The sequence below is a fragment of the Oncorhynchus tshawytscha genome, unplaced genomic scaffold (assembly GCF_018296145.1).
Source record: "Oncorhynchus tshawytscha isolate Ot180627B unplaced genomic scaffold, Otsh_v2.0 Un_contig_9550_pilon_pilon, whole genome shotgun sequence".
NCBI classification, from domain to species: Eukaryota; Metazoa; Chordata; class Actinopteri; order Salmoniformes; family Salmonidae; genus Oncorhynchus; species Oncorhynchus tshawytscha.
In genome coordinates this window covers 7,501-32,500 of record NW_024607913.1, presented here as the reverse complement: position 1 = coordinate 32,500, position 25,000 = coordinate 7,501, and the positions used below count along the sequence as shown (strand labels likewise).

Below are 25,000 nucleotides of genomic sequence, written 5' to 3'. Positions count from 1 at the left end.
ACCATACTGTTAAACATAGTGCTTCTCTAACACCTAGACCACGTTCTGATCTATAGGAGAGATACCATACTGTTAAACATAGTGCTTCTCTAACACCTAGACCACGTTCTGATCTATAGGAGAGATACCATACTGTTAAACATACTGCTTCTCTAACACCTGGACCACTGATCTATAGGAGAGATACCATACTGTTAAACATACTGCTTCTCTAACACCTGGACCACTGATCTATAGGAGAGATACCATACTTTTAAACATAGTGCTTCTCTAACACCTAGACCACTGATCTATAGGAGAGATACCATACTGTTAAACATAGTGCTTCTCTAACACCTGGACCACTGATCTATAGGAGAGATACCATACTGTTAAACATAGTGCTTCTCTAACACCTGGACCACGTTCTGATCTATAGGAGAGATACCATACTGTTAAACATAGTGCCTCTCTAACACCTAGACCACGTTCTGATCTATAGGAGAGATACCATACTGCTAAACATAGTGCTTCTCTAACACCTAGACCACGTTCTGATCTATAGGAGAGATACCATACTGTTAAACATAGTGCTTCTCTAACACCTAGACCACTGATCTATAGGAGAGATACCATACTGTTAAACATAGTGCTTCTCTAACACCTAGACCACGTTCTGATCTATAGGAGAGATACCATACTGTTAAACATAGTGCTTCTCTAACACCTAGACCACTGATCTATAGGAGAGATACCATACTGTTAAACATAGTGCTTCTCTAACACCTAGACCACGTTCTGATCTATAGGAGAGATACCATACTGCTAAACATAGTGCCTCTGTAACACCTAGACCACGTTCTGTACCAGAAGGTCTGTATCAGGTCTGTACCAGATGGTCTGTATCAGGTCTGTATCAGATGGTCTGTATCAGGTCTGTACCAGATGGTCTATATCAGATGGTCTGTATCAGATGGTCTGTATCAGATGATCTGTATCAGGTCTGTATCAGATGGTCTGTATCAGGTCTGTATCAGATGGTCTATATCAGATGGTCTGTATCAGATTGTCTGTATCAGGTATGTATCAGGTCTGTATCAGATGGTCTGTATCAGATGGTCTGTATCAGATGGTCTGTACCAGATGGTCTGTATCAGATGGTATGTATCAGATGGTATGTATCAGATGGTCTGTACCAGATGGTCTGTACCAGATGGTCTGTATCAGATGGTCTGTATCAGATGGTATGTACCAAATGGTCTGTATCAGATGGTCTGTACCAGATGGTCTGTATCAGATGGTCTGTATCAGATGGTCTGTACCAGATGGTCTGTATCAGATGGTTTGTATTAGATGGTCTGTATCAGATGGTCTGTACCAGATGGTCTGTATCAGATGGTCTGTACCAGATGGTCTGTATCAGATGGTATGTACCAAATGGTCTGTATCAGATGGTCTGTATCAGATGGTCTGTACCAGATGGTCTGTATCAGATGGTCTGTACCAGATGGTCTGTATCAGATGGTTTGTATTAGATGGTCTGTATCAGATGGTCTGTATCAGGTCTGTACCAGATGGTCTGTATCAGGTCTGTATCAGATGGTCTGTATCAGATGGTCTGTATCAGGTATGTATCAGATGGTCTGTATCAGGTCTGTATCAGGTCTGTATCAGATGGTCTGTATCGGGTCTGTATCAGATGGTCTGTATCAGATGGTCTGAATCAGGTCTGTATCAGATGGTCTGTATCAGATGGTCTGTATTAGATGGTCTGTACCAGATGGTCTATATCAGATGGTCTATATCAGATCGTCTGTATCAGGTATGTATCAGATGGTCTGTATCAGATGGTCTGTACAAGATGGTCTGTATCAGATGGTCTGTATCAGGTCTTTATCGGATGGTCTGTACCAGATGGTCTGTCTCAGATGGTCTGTATCAGATGGTCTGTACCAGGTCTGAATCAGATGGTCTGTATCAGATGGTCTGTATCAGGTCTGTATCAGATGGTCTGTATCGGGTCTGTATCAGATGGTCTGAACCAGATGGTCTGCATCAGATGGTCTGTACCAGATGGTCTGTATCAGATGGTCTGTATCAGGTCTTTATCGGATGGTCTGTACCAGGTCTGAATCAGATGGTCTGTATCAGATGGTCTGTATCAGGTCTGTATCAGATGGTCTGTATCGGGTCTGTATCAGATGGTCTGAACCAGATGGTCTGCATCAGATGGTCTGTACCAGATGGTCTGTACTAGATGGTCTATATCAGATGGTCTGTATCAGATCGTCTGTATCAGGTATGTATCAGATGGTCTGTATCAGGTTTGTATCAGATGGTCTGTATCAGATGGTCTGTACAAGATGGTCTGTATCAGATGGTCTGTACCAGATGGTCTGTATCAGATGGTCTGTATCAGGTCTTTATCGGATGGTCTGTACCAGGTCTGTATCAGATGGTCTGTATCAGATGGTCTGTACCAGATGGTCTGTATCAGATGGTCTGTACCAGGTCTGTATCAGGTGGTCTGTATCAGATGGTCTGTATCAGGTCTGCATCAGATGGTCTGTATCGGGTCTGTATCAGATGGTCTGAATCAGGTCTGTACCAGATGGTCTGTATTAGATGGTCTGTACCAGATGGTCTGTATCAGATGGTCTGTATCAGGTATGTATCAGATGGTCTGTATCAGATGGTCTATACCAGATGGTCTGTATCAGATCGTCTGTATCAGATGGTCTGTATTAGATGGTCTGTATCAGATGGTCTGTATTAGATGGTCTGTATTAGATGGTCTGTATCAGGTGGTCTGTATCAGGTGGTCTGTATTAGATGGTCTGTATCAGATGGTCTGTATCAGATGGTCTGTATCAGATGGTCTGTATTAGATGGTCTGTATCAGATGGTCTGTATCAGGTGGTCTGTATTAGATGGTCTGTATCAGATGGTCTGTATCAGGTTTGTATCAGATGGTCTGTATCAGATGGTCTGTACAAGATGGTCTGTATCAGATGGTCTGTACCAGATGGTCTGTATCAGATGGTCTGTATCAGGTCTTTATCGGATGGTCTGTACCAGGTCTGAATCAGATGGTCTGTATCAGATGGTCTGTATCAGGTCTGTATCAGATGGTCTGTATCGGGTCTGTATCAGATGGTCTGAACCAGATGGTCTGCATCAGATGGTCTGTACCAGATGGTCTGTACTAGATGGTCTATATCAGATGGTCTGTATCAGATCGTCTGTATCAGGTATGTATCAGATGGTCTGTATCAGGTTTGTATCAGATGGTCTGTATCAGATGGTCTATACAAGATGGTCTGTATCAGATGGTCTGTACCAGATGGTCTGTATCAGATGGTCTGTATCAGGTCTTTATCGGATGGTCTGTACCAGATGGTTTGTCTCAGATGGTCTGTATCAGATGGTCTGTACCAGATGGTCTGTATCAGATGGTCTGTACCAGGTCTGTATCAGGTGGTCTGTATCAGATGGTCTGTATCAGGTCTGCATCAGATGGTCTGTATCGGGTCTGTATCAGATGGTCTGAATCAGGTCTGTACCAGATGGTCTGTATTAGATGGTCTGTACCAGATGGTCTGTATCAGATGGTCTGTATCAGGTATGTATCAGATGGTCTGTATCAGATGGTCTATACCAGATGGTCTGTATCAGATCGTCTGTATCAGATGGTCTGTATTAGATGGTCTGTATCAGATGGTCTGTATTAGATGGTCTGTATTAGATGGTCTGTATCAGGTGGTCTGTATCAGGTGGTCTGTATTAGATGGTCTGTATCAGATGGTCTGTATCAGATGGTCTGTACCAGATGGTCTGTATTAGATGGTCTGTATCAGATGGTCTGTATCAGGTGGTCTGTATTAGATGGTCTGTATCAGATGGTCTGTATCAGATGGTCTGTATCAGATGGTCTGTATTAGATGGTCTGTATCAGATGGTCTGTATCAGATGGTCTGTACTAGATAGTCTGTATCAGATGGTTTGTATTAGATAGTCTGTACCAGATGGTCTGTATCAGATGGTCTGTATCAGATGGTCTGTATCAGATGGTCTGTATCAGATGGTCTGTACCAGATGTGTACTAGGTGTGTGTGTAGTATAGTGGTGTGTGTAGTGTAGTGGTGAGTTTAGTGTAGTGGTGAGTTTAGTGTAGTGGTGGGTGTGTGTAGTGGTGTGTGTAGTGTAGTGTGTGTTGTGTAGTGGTGTGTTTAGTATAGTGGTGCGTGTACTGGTGTGTGTGTAGTGTAGTTGTGTGTGTAGATGGTGGGTGGGCGTGTGTAGTGTGTGTGTAGGGTAGTGGTGTGTGTAGTGTAGTGTAGTGGTGTGTGTAGTGTAATGTGTGTGTTGTGTAGTGGTGTGTTTAGTATAGTGGTGGGTGTACTGGTGTGTGTGTAGTGTACTGGTGTGTGTGTGTAGTGTGTAATAGGTGGGATGGCAGCCTCTCCCACACAGCAGATGCAAGGCTGCAGGGTCATCCCACCTCACGTGAACAGGATAGGGGCATGACACACACACACACACACACACACACACACACACACACACACACACACACACACACACACACACACACACACACACACACACACACACACACACACACACACACACGACAGCTTGTGTGTGACATAACGGTTGCATCACAGGGAAAGAGAGGAGCGAGGAGAGGACAGATGTGTCTCAGTTCCCTTTGAGGGGGACTGGTGTCCTCCATCGCAGGTCAAGTGGCTCTAAATGAAACCTCTGTTGTCGGGGTTGAGGAGGAGAGGCCACGGAGCTCTTTCAGGGACTGAGGCAGTTTATACCTGCAGTGGGAACGCAGCACTGTATATCGTTCAATATAGTGTGGCAAAATTACAGGTACTTCCCCAAAAATCCTGCGTTTTCTAGAAATCCCGGTTGGAAGGTTACCGGAATCAGGAGGGAATAAGCAGGACATCTGTGAATCTTACAAATGGGATTTCTGAAAAACCCAGTTTAGCAAAATGATTGTAATTTGTTCCAGAAGTCATCATACATACCGTTGTTTCCAAGGGTCTTCATCATGACCTCCGTCTGGGCGAACTCATAGCTGTAGTCCTGTTCTGAGGAGGCCTCGCTTGCTGTCTCTACGTCTACCTCTACATAGCTCTCCCTGGGGGACGCCCGTTCCCTCTCCAGCTCCTTTAGACGCTCACGTCGCTTCCTCCCAGGCAGGTTTATCCTACAGCACACAGGAGGTACACTCAGTTCCTGTTTCTACAGCACACAGGATGTACCCTCAGTTCCTGTTTCTACAGCACACAGGATGTACACTCAGTTTCCTGCTTCTACAACACACAGGATGTACAGTCAGTTCCTGCTTCTACAGCACACAGGATGTACCCTCAGTTCCTGTTTCTACAGCACACAGGATGTACACTCAGTTCCTGCTTCTACAGCACACAGGATGTACACTCAGTTCCTGCTTCTACAACACCTGGCAGCTAACGGATATAACAATTCCAGCAACATTCCCCAAATTCTCAGCTTTTCCAGAAATCCTGATTGGAGGGTTCTGGATTTCCTGTTTTGGGGGAATATTTACAACCAGGATTTCTGGAAAATCTCTAGTTAACTTTGTCCAGTAGATGTTCATGTTCTGTAGAGAAACTCCTCACCTGAAGAAGTGGTTGTTGCCCCACAATATGCGGTCTCCATGCCACAGGTGGACCAAGGACACAGTCATGGTTCCATTCACACAGGTTCTGTTGGAGCAGAGCAATACAGTCTGATGTCATATTGAGGTGTGTTGTGGGACAGTAGACATCCCATCCTGCTATACCTCCTCTTCCACACAGAGAGTAATACAGCACATCAAATATCCTCATATCACCCACCAACAGTAAAGACTACCAATGAGATATCCTCATATCACCCACCAACAGTAAAGACTATCAATGAGATATCCTCATATCACCCACCAGCAGTAAAGACTATCAATGAGATATCCTCATATCACCCACCAACAGTAAAGACTATCAATGAGATATCCTCATATCACCCACCAACAGTAAAGACTACCAATGAGATATCCTCATATCACCCACCAACAGTAAAGACTATCAATGAGATATCCTCATATCACCCACCAGCAGTAAAGACTATCAATGAGATATCCTCATATCACCCACCAACAGTAAAGACTATCAATGAGATATCCTCATATCACCCATCAACAGTAAAGACTATCAATGAGATATCCTCATATCACCCACCAACAGTAAAGACTATCAATGAGATATCCTCATATCACTTACCAACAGTAAAGACTATCAATGAGATATCCTCATATCACCCATCAACAGTAAAGACTATCAATGAGATATCCTCATATCACCCACCAACAGTAAAGACTACCAATGAGATATCCTCATATCACCCATCAACAGTAAAGACTATCAATGAGATATCCTCATATCACCCACCAACAGTAAAGACTATCAATGAGATATCCTCATATCACCCACCAACAGTAAAGACTATCAATGAGATATCCTCATATCACCCACCAACAGTAAAGACTATCAATGAGATATCCTCATATCACCCATCAACAGTAAAGACTACCAATGAGATATCCTCATATCACCCATCAACAGTAAAGACTATCAATGAGATATCCTCATATCACCCACCAACAGTAAAGACTATCAATGAGATATCCTCATATCACCCATCAACAGTAAAGACTATCAATGAGATATCCTCATATCACCCACCAACAGTAAAGACTATCAATGAGATATCCTCATATCACCCATCAACAGTAAAGACTATCAATGAGATATCCTCATATCACCCATCAACAGTAAAGACTACCAATGAGATATCCTCATATCAGCCACCAACAGTAAAGACTATCAATGAGATATCCTCATATCACCCACCAACAGTAAAGACTATCAATGAGATATCCTCATATCACCCATCAACAGTAAAGACTATCAATGAGATATCCTCATATCACCCATCAACAGTAAAGACTATCAATGAGATATCCTCATATCACCCACCAACAGTAAAGACTATCAATGAGATATCCTCATATCACCCACCAACAGTAAAGACTACCAATGAGATATCCTCATATCACCCACCAACAGTAAAGACTACCAATGAGATATCCTCATATCAGCCACCAACAGTAAAGACTACCAATGAGATATCCTCATATCACCCACCAACAGTAAAGACTATCAATGAGATATCCTCATATCACCCACCAACAGTAAAGACTACCAATGAGATATCCTCATATCACCCATCAACAGTAAAGACTATCAATGAGATATCCTCATATCACCCACCAGCAGTAAAGACTATCAATGAGATATCCTCATATTTCATAGATAGCCTTTACTGGGACGGGTGGTAGGGGAGAGGCATGGAGGGAGAGAGGGAGGAGGGGGGCAGGCAGGCAAGGAGGGAGGGAGAGAGGGAGGGAGGGAGAGAGGGAGGCAAGGAGGGAGGGAGGGATGCAGGGAGGGAGGGCAGGCAGGCAGGCAAGGAGGGAGGGAGGGATGCATGGAGGGAGGGCAGGCAGGCAGGCAAGGAGGGAGGGATGCAGGGAGGGAGGGCAGGCAGGCAGGCAAGGAGGGAGGGACGGATGCAGGGAGGGGGATGTTTGATATCAAAGCAGGAGGTTGAGATCAGAAATACCTCAGCTATGAGGTCATGAGAAACTCCAGTCAGGTCCAGTTCACTCATCCATGTGTGCGTACTGTGTGTGTACTGTGTTTGTGTGTGTTAGCTCACCTGGCATTCTCTATAGGGGTGAGGGTGACCTCCCCCCCGTCTGGGCTGATCTCCAACACACAGTGTTCTGACTGGATACCAATCCCAAAGAGCTGGATGTCCTGAGAGGTGTCTGCACCAACACGCGTGTGTTCCTACACACACACACAGTACGCACACACACACACACACACACACACACACACACACACACACAGAGAGAGAGAGGAGATGATGATTTCCCATAATTCATGTGGGTCAGGTCCTACTTCAATCCAATGGCAGGTTGACATCAGATCTGACACAACAGACTGCAATTCACTTTCCCCACAGACTCAGATATGTACCACTTATATGACTGGTGATATCATTACTCCCCCACAGACTCAGATATGTACCACTTATATAACTGGTGATATCATTACTTCCCCTCAGACTCAGATATGTACCACTTATATGACTGGTGATATCATTACTTCCCCACAGACACATAGACTCAGATATGTACCACTTATATAACTGGTGATATCATTACTTCCCCACAGACTCAGATATGTACCACGTATATGACTGGTGATATCATTACTCCCCCACAGACTCAGATATGTACCACTTATATGATTACTTCCCCACAGACTCAGATATGTACCACGTATATGACTGGTGATATCATTACTCCCCCACAGACTCAGATATGTACCACTTATATGACTGGTGATATCATTACTTCCCCACAGACACACAGACTCAGATATGTACCACTTATATAACTGGTGATATCATTACTTCCCCACAGACACACAGACTCAGATATGTACCACTTATATAACTGGTGATATCATTACTTCCCCACAGACACACAGACTCAGATATGTACCACGTATATAACTGGTGATATCATTACTTCCCCACTGATATCATGAGGCCATTTTAATCTGCTACAACACCTTTCTCCTTTCATCAATGGGGACGAGAAACTACACAAGAACAGTGAAAAAGCTGATTGCTGTCCACTCTAACTCTCTCCCTCTGCCCCTTCTCTCTCTATTTCTCTCCCTCTCCCCCTTCTCTCTCTCTCCCCCTTCTCTCTCTATTTCTCTCTCTCTCTATTTCTCTCCCTCTCCCCATCTATATCTCTCCCTCCCCTTCTCTATCTCTCTCTCCCCTTCTATATCTCTCCTTCCCCTTCTATATCTCTCTCCCCCTCTCTCTCTCTTTCTCTCTCTCTCCCCCTCTCTCTCTCCCTCCTCTCTCTCTCTCTCTCTCTTCTCTCTCTCTCTCTCTCTCTCTCTCTCTCTCTCTCTCTCTCTCTCTCTCCTTGTCTTTCCCTCCCTCTCATCACAGAGTGGGTGTAGTTAAACAAACATCCCACTTCCAGAGGATGTCCGACACTCCTTCACTCCTGCAGCTGTATCAGCTACTTAACATAACCCCAATAAGTCAGTCTCTTGTTCATTCCATTGTGTGTGTGTGGGTGTCATTCCACACTGGTATGCAGGGCAGGCTAGCTGTCCAGGCCGGGGCCCAGACACAGACCTGTTGTTCTGTAGGCACGAAGGAGGCTCTACTCTACTCTCTCCCTGTCCCTCTGCTCTCTCTCCCTGCCCCTCTGCTCGCTCTCTCTCCCTGCCCCTCTGCTCGCTCTCTCTCCCCCTGCCCCTCCTGCTCTCTCTCCCCTGCCCCTCTGCTCGCTCTCTCTCCCCCTGCCCCTCTGCTCGCTCTCTCTGCCCCTGCCCTCTCTGCCCCTCTCTCTCTCCCTGCCCCTCTGCTCGCTCTCCCTGCCCCTCTGCTCTCTCTCCCTACCCCTCTGCTCTCTCTCCCCTCTGCCCCTCTGCTCTCTCTCCCTGCCCCTCTGCTCTCTCTCCCTGCCCCTCTGCTCTCTCTCCCCCCCTGCCCCTCTGCTCTCTCTCCCTGCCCCTCTGCTCTCTCTCCCTGCCCCTCTGCTCTCTCTCCCTGCCCCTCTGCTCTCTCTCCCTGCCCCTCTGCTCGCTCTCCCTGCCCCTCTGCTCGCTCTCCCCTGCCCCTCTGCTCTCTCTCTCCCTGCCCCTCTGCTCTCTCTCCCCTGCCCCTCTGCTCTCTCTCCCTGCCCCTCTGCTCTCTCTCCCTGCCCCTCTGCTCTCTGTCTCTCCCCTGCCCCTCTCTCTCCTCTGCCCCTCTGCTCTCTCTCTCTCTCTGCCCCTCTGCTCTCTGTCTCTCTCTCACCCTGCCCCTCTGCTCTCTCTCAATGCCTCTCTGCTCTGTCTCTCTCCCCCTATACAGTATAGTACATAGGGCTCTGTTTGGGACTCAGCCTCAGTCTCTCTCTGTTCCTCTCAGCCACTGAGCCAGCTGTCTGTCTGCGCTGTGACTATGTGTCCACTCCCTTTCCTTTCCTGTGTTCTCATAGCGTCATCCTATTGCAGTGTGAACCAGAGCCCTGTAGTTAGAGAGTTCCTGCATTATGATGCATTTACATGACACAACTCACTTTATTCATTTGTAAAGCCATGTTAGTTCCCCATTAACAATACATGGTGTATATTTTAACATTGCTATGTAAGTGAATGTCTACAATATTCTCTAAATATATATATCTGGTGTCCACTACACAGACTACAGGCTAGCATCATCCTACTGTAATGTCTACTACACAGACTACAGGCTAGCATCATCCTACTGTAATGTCTACTACACAGACTACAGGCTAGCATCATCCTACTGTAATGTCTACTACACCTAGACTACAGGCTAGCATCATCCTACTGTAATGTCTACTACACAGACTACAGGCTAGCATCATCCTACTGTACTGTCTACTACACAGACTACAGGCTAGCATCATCCTACTGTAATGTCTACTACACAGACTACAGGCTAGCATCATCCTACTGTAATGTCCACTACACAGACTACAGGCTAGCATCATCCTACTGTAGGACTAGCATCATCCTACTGTACTGTCCACTACACAGACTACAGGCTAGCATCATCCTACTGTAATGTCTACTACACAGACTACAGGCTAGCATCATCCTACTGTACTGTCTACTACACAGACTACAGGCTAGCATCATCCTACTGTAATGTCCACTACACAGACTACAGGCTAGCATCATCCTACTGTCCACTGACTCTATCTCCTACACAGACTACAGGCTAGCATCATCCTACTGTAATGTCTACTACACAGACTACAGGCTAGCATCATCCTACTGTAATGTCTACTACACAGACTACAGGCTAGCATCATCCTACTGTACTGTCTACTACACAGACTACAGGCTAGCATCATCCTACTGTACTGTCTACTACACAGACTACAGGCTAGCATCATCCTACTGTAATGTCTACTACACAGACTACAGGCTAGCATCATCCTACTGTACTGTCTACTACACAGACTACAGGCTAGCATCATCCTACTGTAATGTCTCACTACACAGACTACAGGCTAGCATCATCCTACTGTACTGTCTACTACACAGACTACAGGCTAGCATCATCCTACTGTAATGTCCACTACACAGACTACAGGCTAGCATCATCCTACTGTAATGTCTACTACACAGACTACAGGCTAGCATCATCCTACTGTACTGTCTACTACACAGACTACAGGCTAGCATCATCCTACTGTACTGTCTACTACACAGACTACAGGCTAGCATCATCCTACTGTAATGTCTACTACACAGACTACAGGCTAGCATCATCCTACTGTAATGTCTACTACACAGACTACAGGCTAGCATCATCCTACTGTAATGTCCACTACACAGACTACAGGCTAGCATCATCCTACTGTAATGTCTACTACACAGACTACAGGCTAGCATCATCCTACTGTACTGTCTACTACACAGACTACAGGCTAGCATCATCCTACTGTACTGTCTACTACACAGACTACAGGCTAGCATCATCCTACTGTACTGTCTACTACACAGACTACAGGCTAGCATCATCCTACTGTACTGTCTACTACACAGACTACAGGCTAGCATCATCCTACTGTACTGTCTACTACACAGACTACAGGCTAGCATCATCCTACTGTACTGTCTACTACACAGACTACAGGCTAGCATCATCCTACTGTACTGTCTACTACACAGACTACAGGCTAGCATCATCCTACTGTAATGTCTACTACACAGACTACAGGCTAGCATCATCCTACTGTAATGTCTACTACACAGACTACAGGCTAGCATCATCCTACTGTAATGTCTACTACACAGACTACAGGCTAGCATCATCCTACTGTAATGTCTACTACACAGACTACAGGCTAGCATCATCCTACTGTAATGTCTACTACACAGACTACAGGCTAGCATCATCCTACTGTACTGTCTACTACACAGACTGTCTACTACACAGACTACAGGCTAGCATCATCCTACTGTACTGTCTACTACACAGACTACAGGCTAGCATCATCCTACTGTACTGTCTACTACACAGACTACAGGCTAGCATCATCCTACTGTACTGTCTACTACACAGACTACAGGCTAGCATCATCCTACTGTACTGTCTACTACACAGACTACAGGCTAGCATCATCCTACTGTAATGTCTACTACACAGACTACAGGCTAGCATCATCCTACTGTAATGTCTACTACACAGACTACAGGCTAGCATCATCCTACTGTAATGTCTACTACACAGACTACAGGCTAGCATCATCCTACTGTACTGTCTACTACACAGACTACAGGCTAGCATCATCCTACTGTACTGTCTACTACACAGACTACAGGCTAGCATCATCCTACTGTACTGTCTACTACACAGACTACAGGCTAGCATCATCCTACTGTACTGTCTACTACACAGACTACAGGCTAGCATCATCCTACTGTACTGTCTACTACACAGACTACAGGCTAGCATCATCCTACTGTACTGTCTACTACCCAGACTACAGGCTAGCATCATCCTACTGTACTGTCTACTGTACTGGTGTTGTGGTCGGTGTTGTAGTTGTGGTTGGTGTTGTGGTTGTAGTTGTGGTCGGTGTTGTAGTTGTGGTTGGTGTTGTGGTTGTAGTTGTGGTTGGTGTTGTAGTTGTGGTTGGTGTTGTGGTTGTGGTCGGTGTTGTGGTCGGTGTTGGTGTTGTGGTCGGTGTTGTGGTCGCTGTTGTGGTTGTTGTTGTGGTTTGTAGCTGTGGTTGTAGCTGTGGTCGCTGTTGTGGTTGGGGTTGTGGTCGGTGTTGTGGTTGGTGTTGTGGTTGTGGTTGTGGTTGGGGTTGTGGTTGGTGTTGTGGTTGGTGTTGCGGTTGGTGTTGTGGTTGGTGTTGTGATTGTGGTTGGTGTTGCGGTTGGTGTTGTGGTTGTGTACCTTTAGGTAGTAGACCAGCAGCTCATTGAGGGCGGGGTCTGCGTTCAGGTTGACCAGGAAGCACTTGTCATCTCCAACTTTGATCCCAGACGTCTCCAGGGAGATCCCCATACTCTCTAGCTGCTGCTGACGCTCCTGTGGAAATACAACAAACATATGTCATTTTACCTCTGCACAGACATTTACTACCAACGGTTTAGTCCGAATGCAGAAGCTTCCATGTGATATGAATGTGCTAAATGAATGTGAGTGAGTGTGTAGGTTACCGTAGCAATCTCCTCTGTGTTGCGTAGTTTCTGCTCCCAGGTAACGGTCATCTCCTGGATCAGCTTCTCTGACTCCTGAAGCCTCTCCTTCAGCTCTGGAGCCTTTAGAGACTGGAACATAGACACACAGAGACACACACGGACCAGTCAGGACGGACCAGTCAGGACGGACCAGCCAGGACGGACCAGCCAGAACGGACCAGCCAGGACGGACCAGACAGGACGGACCAGCCAGGACGGACCAGACAAAACGGAACAGTCAGGACGGACCAGCCAGGACGGACCAGACAAAACGGACCAGCCAGGACGGACCAGCCAGGACGGACCAGACGGACCAGCCAGGACGGACCAGCCAGAACGGACCAGTCAGGACGGACCAGCCAGGACGGACCAGCCAGGACGGACCAGCCCGGACGGACCAGCCAGGACGGACCAGCCCGGACGGACCAGCCAGGACGGACCAGCCAGGACGGACCAGCCAGAACGGACCAGTCAGGACGGACCAGTCAGGACGGACCAGTCAGAACGGACCAGCCAGGACGGACCAGCCAGGACGGACCAGCCAGGACAGACCAGTCAGGACGGACCAGACAAAACGGACCAGCCAGGACGGACCAGCCAGGACGGACCAGTCAGGACGGACCAGCCAGGACGGACCAGCCAGGACGGACCAGTCAGGACGGACCAGCCAGGACGGACCAGTCAGGACGGACCAGCCAGAACGGACCAGCCAGAACGGACCAGCCAGGACGGACCAGCCAGAACGGACCAGCCAGGACGGAACAGTCAAAACGGACCAGTCAGGACGGACCAGTCAGATCGGACCAGCCAGGCCGGACCAGCCAGGACGGACCAGTCAGGACGGACCAGTCAGAACGGACCAGTCAGGACGGACCAGTCAGGACGGACCAGTCAGGAAGGACCAGTCAGAACGGACCAGCCAGGACGGACCAGTCAGGACGTACGTGTGTGTGTGTGTGGTGTGTGTGTGTGCCTCTGTGTGTCTCCTACCTCAGCCTGAGAGAGCTGCACTCTGAGTTTCTCCACTTCCTCCCGGAGCTCTCTGATGATCCGTGCGTTGGGGTCTTCATTGACCACGGCGTGGTTGACGATCCTCTTGGCGCGGTCTGCGTAACGCAGCGTGGACAACGTCTCCTCGTAGTTATCAGCTGCTGGGCTCACCGTGGCGATCATACACGTCTTACTGTTGCCACCCAGGTTGTCCTGGCAACACCGAGGGAGGGATAGGAACAAACAGTTGAATTGATAGACAGTTATAATGTAGACTTCAGTGTTGGTGAATGTGAACAGTACGAGCTGGTACAGCAGTTGTTTCTGTAACAGCAGTGGAAAGAGAATATGAAAGAACTGTTATTGATATTCCTTACATTACTACATACACACCTATGATCAATAATCAATAGACAGTACAGCTAGGACCAGAGTGATAGGAGGTGTGTAGGTACCCTGATCAATAGACAGTACAGCTAGGACCAGAGTGATAGGAGGTGTGTAGGTACCCTGATCAATAGACAGTACAGCTAGGACCAGAGTGATAGGAGGTGTGTTAGTTTCCTGATCAATAGACAGTACAGCTAGGACCAGAGTGATAGGAGGTGTGTAGGTACCCTGATCAATAGACAGTACAGCTAGGACCAGAGTGATAGGAGGTGTGTTAGTTTCCTGATCAATAGACAGTACAGCTAGGACCAGAGTGATAGGAGGTGTGTTAGTACCCTGATCAATAGACAGTACAACTAGGACCAGAGTGACAGGAGGGGTGTGTTAGTACCCTGATCAATAGACAGTACAGCTAGGACCAGAGTGACAGGAGGGGTGTGTTAGTACCCTGATCAATAGACAGTACAGCTAGGACCAGAGTGATAGGAGGGGTGTGTTAGTACCCTGATCAATAGACAGTACAGCTAGGACCAGAGTGATAGGAGGTGTGTGTTAGTACCCTGATCAATAGACAGTACAGCTAGGACCAGAGTGATAGGAGGTGTGTGTTAGTACCCTGATCAATAGACAGTACAGCTAGGACCAGAGTGATAGGAGGTGTGTTAGTACCCTGATCAATAGACAGTACAGCTAGGACCAGAGTGATAGGAGGTGTGTGTTAGTACCCTGATCAATAGACAGTACAGCTAGGACCAGAGTGATAGGAGGTGTGTGTTAGTACAGACCTTGAGAAGCCAGGTGAGGACAGAGTCTCTGTAAGGAACAAACTTATTCTTCCCCCCCTTCCCTGCAGACTGGTCCGCCAGCGCAGAGATCACACAGCCCAGTGTGGTAAGAGACCTGCACACACACACACACACACACACACACACACAGAGACACACACAGAGACACACACACACACACACACACACACAGGGAGAAAGACACTCAACATACCTCCATGATATATCCTTACATACATGTCTTGCATCAGAGTCATCAACCAATAAAACATGTCTAAAAAAGGATTTCACAGTTTCATAAACCAGCAGAAGTTTACTTCCTGTATTACAGTGACTATCATCATATGATCCATTACATTTACTGAACATCTAAACAGTAGAGGTATTGGATGTTAACAGTAGAGGTATTGGATGTTAACAGTAGAGGTATTGGATGTTAACAGTAGAGGTATTGGATGTTAACAGTAGAGGTATTGGATGTTAACAGTAGAGGTATTGGATGTTAACAGTAGAGGTATTGGATGTTAACAGTAGAGGTATTGGATGTTAACAGTAGAGGTATTGGATGTTAACAGTAGAGGTATTGGATGTTAATGGGAGGGGACATCTAAACAGTAGAGGTATTGGATGTTAACAGTAGAGGTATTGGATGTTAACAGTAGAGGTATTGGATGTTAATGGGAGGGGACATCTAAACAGTAGAGGTATTGGATGTTAACAGTAGAGGTATTGGTTGTTAACAGTAGAGGTATTGGATGTTAATAGTAGAGGTATTGGATGTTAAGGGAGGGGACATCTAAACAGTAGAGGTATTGGATGTTAAGGGGACATCTAAACAGTAGAGGTATTGGTTGTTAACAGTAGAGGTATTGGTTGTTAACAGTAGAGGTATTGGATGTTAACAGTAGAGGTATTGGATGTTAACAGTAGAGGTATTGGATGTTAATGGGAGGGGACATCTAAACAGTAGAGGTATTGGATGTTAACAGTAGAGGTATTGGATGTTACAGTAGAGGTATTGGATGTTAACAGTAGAGGTATTGGTTGTTAACAGTAGAGGTATTGGATGTTAACAGTAGAGGTTTGGATGTTAATGGGAGGGGACATCTAAACAGTAGAGGTATTGGATGTTAACAGTAGAGGTATTGGATGTTAACAGTAGAGGTATTGGATGTTAACAGTAGAGGTATTGGTTGTTAACAGTAGAGGTATTGGATGTTAACAGTAGAGGTATTGGATGTTAATGGGAGGGGACATCTAAACAGTAGAGGTATTGGATGTTAACAGTAGAGGTATTGGATGTTAACTGTAGAGGTATTGGATGTTAACAGTAGAGGTATTGGATGTTAACAGTAGAGGTATTGGATGTTAACAGTAGAGGTATTGGATGTTAACTGTAGAGGTATTGGATGTTAACAGTAGAGGTATTGGATGTTAACAGTAGAGGTATTGGATGTTAATGGGAGGGGACATCTAAACAGTAGAGGTATTGGATGTTAACAGTAGAGGTATTGGATGTTAACAGTAGAGGTATTGATGTTAACAGTAGAGGTATTGGATGTTAACAGTTAATTGGATGTTAACAGTAGAGGTATTGGATGTTAACAGGTACAACAGTTGGATGTTAACAGTAGAGGTATTGGATGTTAAGGTGGATGTTAGGGGATTGGATGTTAACAGTAGAGGTATTGGATGTTAACAGTAGAGGTATTGGATGTTAACAGTAGAGGTATTGGTTGTTAACAGTAGAGGTATTGGATGTTAACAGTAGAGGTATTGGATGTTAATGGGAGGGGACATCTAAACAGTAGAGGTATTGGATGTTAACAGTAGAGGTATTGGATGTTAACAGTAGAGGTATTGGATGTTAATGGGAGGGGACATCTAAACAGTAGAGGTATTGGATGTTAATGGGAGGGGACATCTAAACAGTAGAGGTATTGGATGTTAACAGTAGAGGTATTGGATGTTAACTGTAGAGGTATTGGATGTTAACAGTAGAGGTATTGGATGTTAACAGTAGACGTATTGGATGTTAACAGTAGAGGTATTGGATGTTAACAGTAGAGGTATTGGATCTTAAACAGTAGAGGTATTGGATGTTAACAGTAGAGGTATTGGATGTTAACAGCAGAGGTATTGGATGTTAACAGTAGAGGTATTGGATGTTAACAGTAGAGGTATTGGTAGAGGTGTTAACAGTAGAGGTATTGGATGTTATTGGATGTTAATGGGAGGGGACATCTAAACAGTAGAGGTATTGGATGTTAACAGTAGAGGTATTGGATGTTAACTGTAGAGGTATTGGATGTTAACAGTAGAGGTATTGGATGTTAACAGTAGAGGTATTGGATGTTAACAGTAGAGGTATTGGTAGAGGTTGGATGTTAACAGCAGAGGTATTGGATGTTAACAGTAGAGGTATTGGATGTTAACAGTAGAGGTATTGGATGTTAATGGGAGGGGACATCTAAACAGTAGAGGTATTGGATGTTAACAGTAGAGGTATTGGATGTTAACAGTAGAGGTATTGGATGTTAACAGTAGAGGTATTGGATGTTAACAGTAGAGGTATTGGATGTTAACAGTAGAGGTATTGGATGTTAACAGTAGAGGTATTGGATGTTAACAGTAGAGGTATTGGATGTTAACAGTAGAGGTATTGGATGTTAACAGTAGAGGTATTGGATGTTAACAGTAGAGGTATTGGATGTTAACAGTAGAGGTATTGGTTGTTAACAGTAGAGGTATTGGATGTTAACAGTAGAGGTATTGGATGGGAGGGGACATCTAAACAGTAGAGGTATTGGATGTTAACAGTAGAGGTATTGGATGTTAATGGGAGGGGACATCTAAACAGTAGAGGTATTGGATGTTAATGGGAGGGGACATCTAAACAGTAGAGGTATTGGATGTTAACAGTAGAGGTATTGGATGTTAACAGTAGAGGTATTGGATGTTAACAGTAGAGGTATTGGATGTTAACAGTAGAGGTATTGGATGTTAACAGTAGAGGTATTGGATGTTAACAGTAGAGGTATTGGATGTTAACAGTAGAGGTATTGGATGTTAACTGGAGGGGACTTACCTGTTGATGTTGCTGCCCTCCTTCAGCCTCTCCCCTGCAGCTCCAGTTTTAGACACACGCTCACTACCAGCCAGATCCACCAGGCTCATCTTGCTCACTTTCTCCCCTGAGTTCTATACACACACACACACACACACACACACACACACACACACACACACACACACACACACACACACACACACACACACACACACACACACACAACAGACCAAACAGACCAAATGAAGAGAGATTAATATGATAGTAGTTAGTAGCTTTAACCTCTCATTACAACAGTAATAACACAACCTGTCTGTTGTTAAGATACATTACTGTGTATTTTCTAACAACAGGGCATTAAGAGAATCCTTGTCTTTTAAAGTAAATGGTGATGTGAGTTCTGAAGGATGACATGGTGGTGGTGTGTGTGTGTGTGTGTGTGTGAGCCCTGACACTGACCCCAGACTTCAGGTCGTAGAGTGTCTGTGTGACGATGATGCTGAAAACGGCGTGGGAACGACTGCTCTCCTCATTCATATTGGTGGCTGCCACCGTCCTCGACTTATTCCCCTCCGACATCAACACCTCAATGTCCTACAAAGAGAGGGGGAGAGAGAGAGAGAGAGAGAGAGGGGGGGGGAGAGAGAGAGAGAGAGTCAGAGTGAGGGAGAGAGAGGGTGGGGGAGGGGGAGAGAGACAGAGAGAGAGACAGAGAGAGACAGAGTGAGGGAGAGAGAGACAGAGTGAGGGAGAGAGAGAGAGAGTGAGGAGAGAGAGAGAGAGAGGGGTGGGGGAGGGGGAGGGGGAGAGAGAGAGACAGACAGAGACAGACAGAGAGAGACAGAGACAGACAGAGAGACAGAGACAGAGACAGAGACAGAGAGAGAGAGAGAGAGAGAGAGAGAGAGAGAATGATGTCTGTGTACTGTCCACAGCATAGTTTTAAACAGGCAGTCTCTATAACAACCCATTCAGGACGTATCAGCGTGTGGCTCAGTGCCATCATCTGATCATTCAACTGGGTCATAGCAGGCAGGCAGCGGTGGGGTGGACTGAATGACTGACAGGGGCTATGGATGGAGGGGGCTATGGATGGAGGGGGCTATGGATGGAGGGGGCTATGGATGGAGGGGGCTATGGATGGAGGGGGCTATGGATGGAGGGACTATGGATGGAGGGACTAAGGATGGAGGGGACTATGGATGGAGGGGACTATGGATGGAGGGGACTATGGATGGAGGGGACTATGGATGGAGGGGACTATGGATGGAGGGGACTATGGATGGAGGATGGAGGGGCTATGGATGGAGGGGACTATGGATGGAGGGGACTAAGGATGGAGGGACTAAGGATGGAGGGGACTATGGATGGAGGGGACTATGGATGGAGGGGACTATGGATGGAGGAGACTATGGATGGAGGGGACTATGGATGGAGGGGACTATGGATGGAGGGGACTATGGATGGAGGGGACTATGGATGGAGGGGACTATGGATGGAGGGGACTATGGATGGCGGGGACTATGGATGGAGGGACTATGGATGGAGGGGACTAATACTAACTATAGTAATACACAGTTCTCTATGGTAATACACAGTTCTCTATAGTAATACACAGTTATCTATGGTAATACACAGTTCTCTATAGTAATACACAGTTCTCTATAGTAATACACAGTTCTCTATGGTAATACACAGTTCTCTATGGTAATACACAGTTCTATATAGTAATACACAGTTCTCTATGGTAATACACAGTTCTCTATAGTAATACACAGTTCTCTATAGTAATACACAGTTCTCTATGGTAATACACAGTTCTCTATGGTAATACACAGTTCTCTATGGTAATACACAGTTCTCTATAGTAATACACAGTTCTCTATGGTAATACACAGTGCTCTATGGTAATACACAGTGCTCTATGGTAATACACAGTTCTCTATGGTAATACACAGTTCTCTATGGTAATACACAGTTCTCTATGGTAATACACAGTGCTCTATGGTAATACACAGTTCTCTATGGTAATACACAGTGCTCTATGGTAATACACAGTTCTCTAACTATAGTAATACACAGTTCTCTATGGTAATGGGCCGTTCTCTATGGTAATACATAGTTCTCTATGGTAATACACAGTTCTCTATGGTAATACACAGTTCTCTATAGGTAATACACAGTTCTCTATAGTAATACACAGTTCTCTATGGTAATACACAGTTCTCTAACTATAGTAATACACAGTTCTCTAACTATAGTAATACACAGTTCTCTATGGTAATACACAGTTCTCTAACTATAGTAATACACAGTTCTCTAACTATAGTAATACACAGTTCTCTATAGTAATACACAGTTCTCTATGGTAATACACAGTTCTCTATAGTAATACACAGTTCTCTATGGTAATACACAGTTCTCTAACTATAGTAATACACAGTTCTCTATGGTAATACACAGTGCTCTATGGTAATGGGCCATTCTCTATGGTAATACACAGTTCTCTATAGTAATACACAGTTCTCTATGGTAATACACAGTTCTCTAACTATAGTAATACACAGTTCTCTATGGTAATACACAGTTCTCTATGGTAATACACAGTTCTCTATAGTAATACACAGTTCTCTAACTATAGTAATACACAGTTCTCTATGGTAATACACAGTTTTCTATGGTAATGGGCCGTTCTCTATGGTAATACACAGTTCTCTATGGTAATACACAGTTCTCTATAGATACAGTTCTCTATAGTAATACACAGTTCTCTAACTATAGTAATACACAGTTCTCTAACTATAGTAATACACAGTTCTCTATGGTAATACACAGTTCTCTAACTATAGTAATACACAGTTCTCTATCTATAGTAATACACAGTTCTCTATGGTAATACACAGTTCTCTAACTATAGTAATACACAGTTCTCTAACTATAGTAATACACAGTTCTCTATGGTAATACACAGTGCTCTATGGTAATGGGCCATTCTCTATGGTAATACACAGTTCTCTAACTATAGTAATACACAGTTCTCTAACTATAGTAATACACAGTTCTCTATGGTAATACACAGTTCTAACTATAGTAATACACAGTTCTCTATGGTAATACACAGTTTTCTATGGTAATGGACTGTTCTCTATGGTAATACACAGTTTTCTATGGTAATACACAGTTCTCTATGGTAATACACAGTTCTAACTATAGTAATACACAGTTCTCTATGGTAATACACAGTTCTCTATGGTAATGGACTGTTCTCTATGGTAATACACAGTGCTCTATGGTAATGGGCCGTTCTCTCTGGTAATACACAGTTTTCTATGGTAATACACAGTTCTCTATGGTAATACACAGTTCTCTCTATAGTAATACACAGTTCTCTATGGTAATACACAGTTTTCTATGGTAATGGGCCGTTCTCTATGGTAATACACAGTTCTCTATGGTAATACACAGTTCTCTCTGGTAATACACAGTTCTCTAACTATAGTAATACACAGTTCTCTATAGTAATGGGCAGTTCTCTATGGTAATACACAGTTCTCTATAGTAATACACAGTTCTCTATGGTAATACACAGTTTTCTATGGTCATGGATGTTCTCTATGTAATACACAGTTTTCTATAGTAATACACAGTTCTCTATGGTAATACACAGTGCTCTATGGTAATGGGCAGTTCTCTATAGTAATACACAGTTCTCTATGGTAATGGGCCGTTCTCTATGGTAATACACAGTTCTCTATAGTAATACACAGTTCTCTATGGTAATACACAGTTCTCTATAGTAATGGGCCGTTCTCTCTATGGTAATCCTGGAGACTGTGATGGTAAAAGGGGTGATGAAATGAAACTGTGATGAAGGTAGCATAGCTGTCAAAACCATATGTTCATTATATTGGAGACACAGAGCGAGGCTTTTATTTCCTTGCCTAAGTGCTGTACTCTGCCTGTCAGCACCTCACCTACCCAGGTGGGCATCTCCCTGCCAGCATCTCTCCTACCCAGGTGGACATCTCCCTGTCTCCACCTCACCTACCCAGGTGGACATCTCCCTGTCTCCACCTCTCCTACCCAGCTGGGCATCTCCCTGTCTCCACCTCTCCTACCCAGGTGGACATCTCCCTGTCTCTAAAGGAGCTGTATGTACTCACCTACCCAGGTGGACATCTCCCTGTCTTCACCTCTCCTACCCAGGTGGGCATCTCCCCGGCTCTAAAGGAGCTGTACTCACCTCAAAGTTGGTGACCGCCAGTTGTGACAGACCGTCCACATACGGACCCAGAACCTTGTGCTCTCTGACCTTCAGAGACTGACGACTCCTGGACAGAGGAAGAGATAAACCACAGACATATTTTAGTCCCTGAGCTAAATGAATGGTATGGAGGGGTGAGAGAGAGAGTGATAACAGAGAAGGCTGCTGTTGCTGCACTGATAACCCACATTTTACAACTCTAGGAAATCCCCTTGAGACATTGTGACACCCCCCCGATATTACCGACCTCCCCCCCAGGCTCATGGACTATCTCATGGATTACATGGCTGAATGGAGGAAAACACAACCACACCAGGACACACAGCTCAGCTATGGAAAAGTGAATACAACCTGCCCATCCATCTACGTTAGGATAATCCAATCTGACAACATTACATTTTACAAAGCACTGTGACTGAAGACTGCTAGATGTTTCACTAGCTGGTGCAGTATGTGTGTGTGTGTGTGTGTTCTTCACTAGGTGGTGCAGTATGTGTATGTGTTCTTCACTAGGTGGTGCAGGATGTGTGTGTGTTCTTCACTAGGTGGTGCAGTATGTATGTGTGTGTGTTCTTCACTAGGTGGTGCAGTATGTGTATGTGTTTCTTCACTAGGTGGTGCAGTATGTGTGTGTGTGTGTGTTCTTCACTAGGTGGTGCAGTATGTGTGTGTGTTCTTCACTAGGTGGTGCAGTATGTGTGTGTGTGTGTGTTCTTCACTAGGTGGTGCAGTATGTGTGTGTGTGTGTTCTTCACTAGGTGGTGCAGTATGTGTGTGTGTGTGTGTTCTTCACTAGGTGGTGCAGTATGTGTGTGTATGTGTGTGTGTTCTTCACTAGGTGGTGCAGTATGTGTGTGTGTGTGTGTGTGTGTGTTCTTCACTAGGTGGTGCAGTATGTGTATGTGTGTGTGTTCTTCACTAGGTGGTGCAGTATGTGTGTGTGTGTGTGTGTGTTCTTCACTAGGTGGTGCAGTATGTGTATGTGTGTGTGTTCTTCACTAGGTGGTGCAGTATGTGTGTGTGTGTGTGTTCTTCACCTGGTGCAGTATGTGTGTGTGTGTGTTCTTCACTAGGTGGTGCAGTATGTGTGTGTGTTCTTCACTAGGTGGTGCAGTATGTGTGTGTGTTCTTCACTAGGTGGTGCATATGTGTGTGTGTGTGTGTTCTTCACTAGGTGGTGCAGTATGTGTATGTGTGTGTGTCTTCACTAGGTGGTGCAGTATGTGTGTGTGTGTGTGTTCTTCACTAGGTGGTGCAGTATGTGTGTGTGTGTGTGTTCTTCACTAGGTGGTGTGTGTGTGTGTGTTTCTTCACTAGTATATGTGTGTGTGTGTGTGTTCTTCACTAGGTGGTGCAGTATGTGTATGTGTGTGTGTTCTTCACTAGGTGGTGCAGTATGTGTGTGTGTGTGTGTGTGTGTTCTTCACTAGGTGGTGCAGTATGTGTATGTGTGTGTGTTCTTCACTAGGTGGTGCAGTATGTGTGTGTGTGTGTGTTCTTCACTAGGTGGTGCAGTATGTGTGTGTGTGTGTGTTCTTCACTAGGTGGTGCAGTATGTGTATGTGTGTGTGTTCTTCACTAGGTGGTGCAGTATGTGTGTGTGTGTGTGTTCTTCACTAGCTGGTGCAGTATGTGTGTGTGTGTGTGTTCTTCACTAGGTGGTGCAGTATGTGTGTGTGTGTGTGTTCTTCACTAGGTGGTGCAGTATGTGTGTGTGTGTGTGTTCTTCACTAGGTGGTGCAGTATGTGTATGTGTGTGTGTTCTTCACTAGGTGGTGCAGTATGTGTGTGTGTGTGTGTTCTTCACTAGGTGGTGCAGTATGTGTGTGTGTGTGTGTTCTTCACTAGGTGGTGCAGTATGTGTGTGTGTGTGTGTTCTTCACTAGGTGGTGCAGTATGTGTGTGTGTGTGTGTTCTTCACTAGGTGGTGCAGTATGTGTGTGTGTGTGTTCTTCACTAGGTGGTGCAGTATGTGTATGTGTGTGTGTTCTTCACTAGGTGGTGCAGTATGTGTGTGTGTGTGTTCTTCACTAGGTGGTGCAGTATGTGTGTGTGTGTGTGTGTGTTCTTCACTAGGTGGTGCAGTATGTGTGTGTGTTTGTTCTTCACTAGGTGGTGCAGTATGTGTGTG

General features: G+C 45.2%; 1 protein-coding gene across 1 annotated transcript in view; it reads right to left on the bottom strand.

Annotated features, from left to right (window-relative positions):
- Positions 1–25,000, bottom strand: part of LOC121843112 (kinesin-like protein KIF13A) — a gene marked incomplete at both ends in the record, with an annotated part of 39,609 nt that overhangs the window by 9,216 nt on the left and 5,393 nt on the right. The window contains 10 exon segments of the mRNA XM_042312713.1: positions 5,022–5,203; positions 5,640–5,726; positions 7,777–7,910; positions 13,084–13,218; positions 13,350–13,460; positions 14,361–14,573; positions 15,536–15,650; positions 18,624–18,736; positions 19,065–19,199; positions 22,849–22,936. Coding sequence (XP_042168647.1) covers positions 5,022–5,203; positions 5,640–5,726; positions 7,777–7,910; positions 13,084–13,218; positions 13,350–13,460; positions 14,361–14,573; positions 15,536–15,650; positions 18,624–18,736; positions 19,065–19,199; positions 22,849–22,936 — 1,313 coding nt within the window.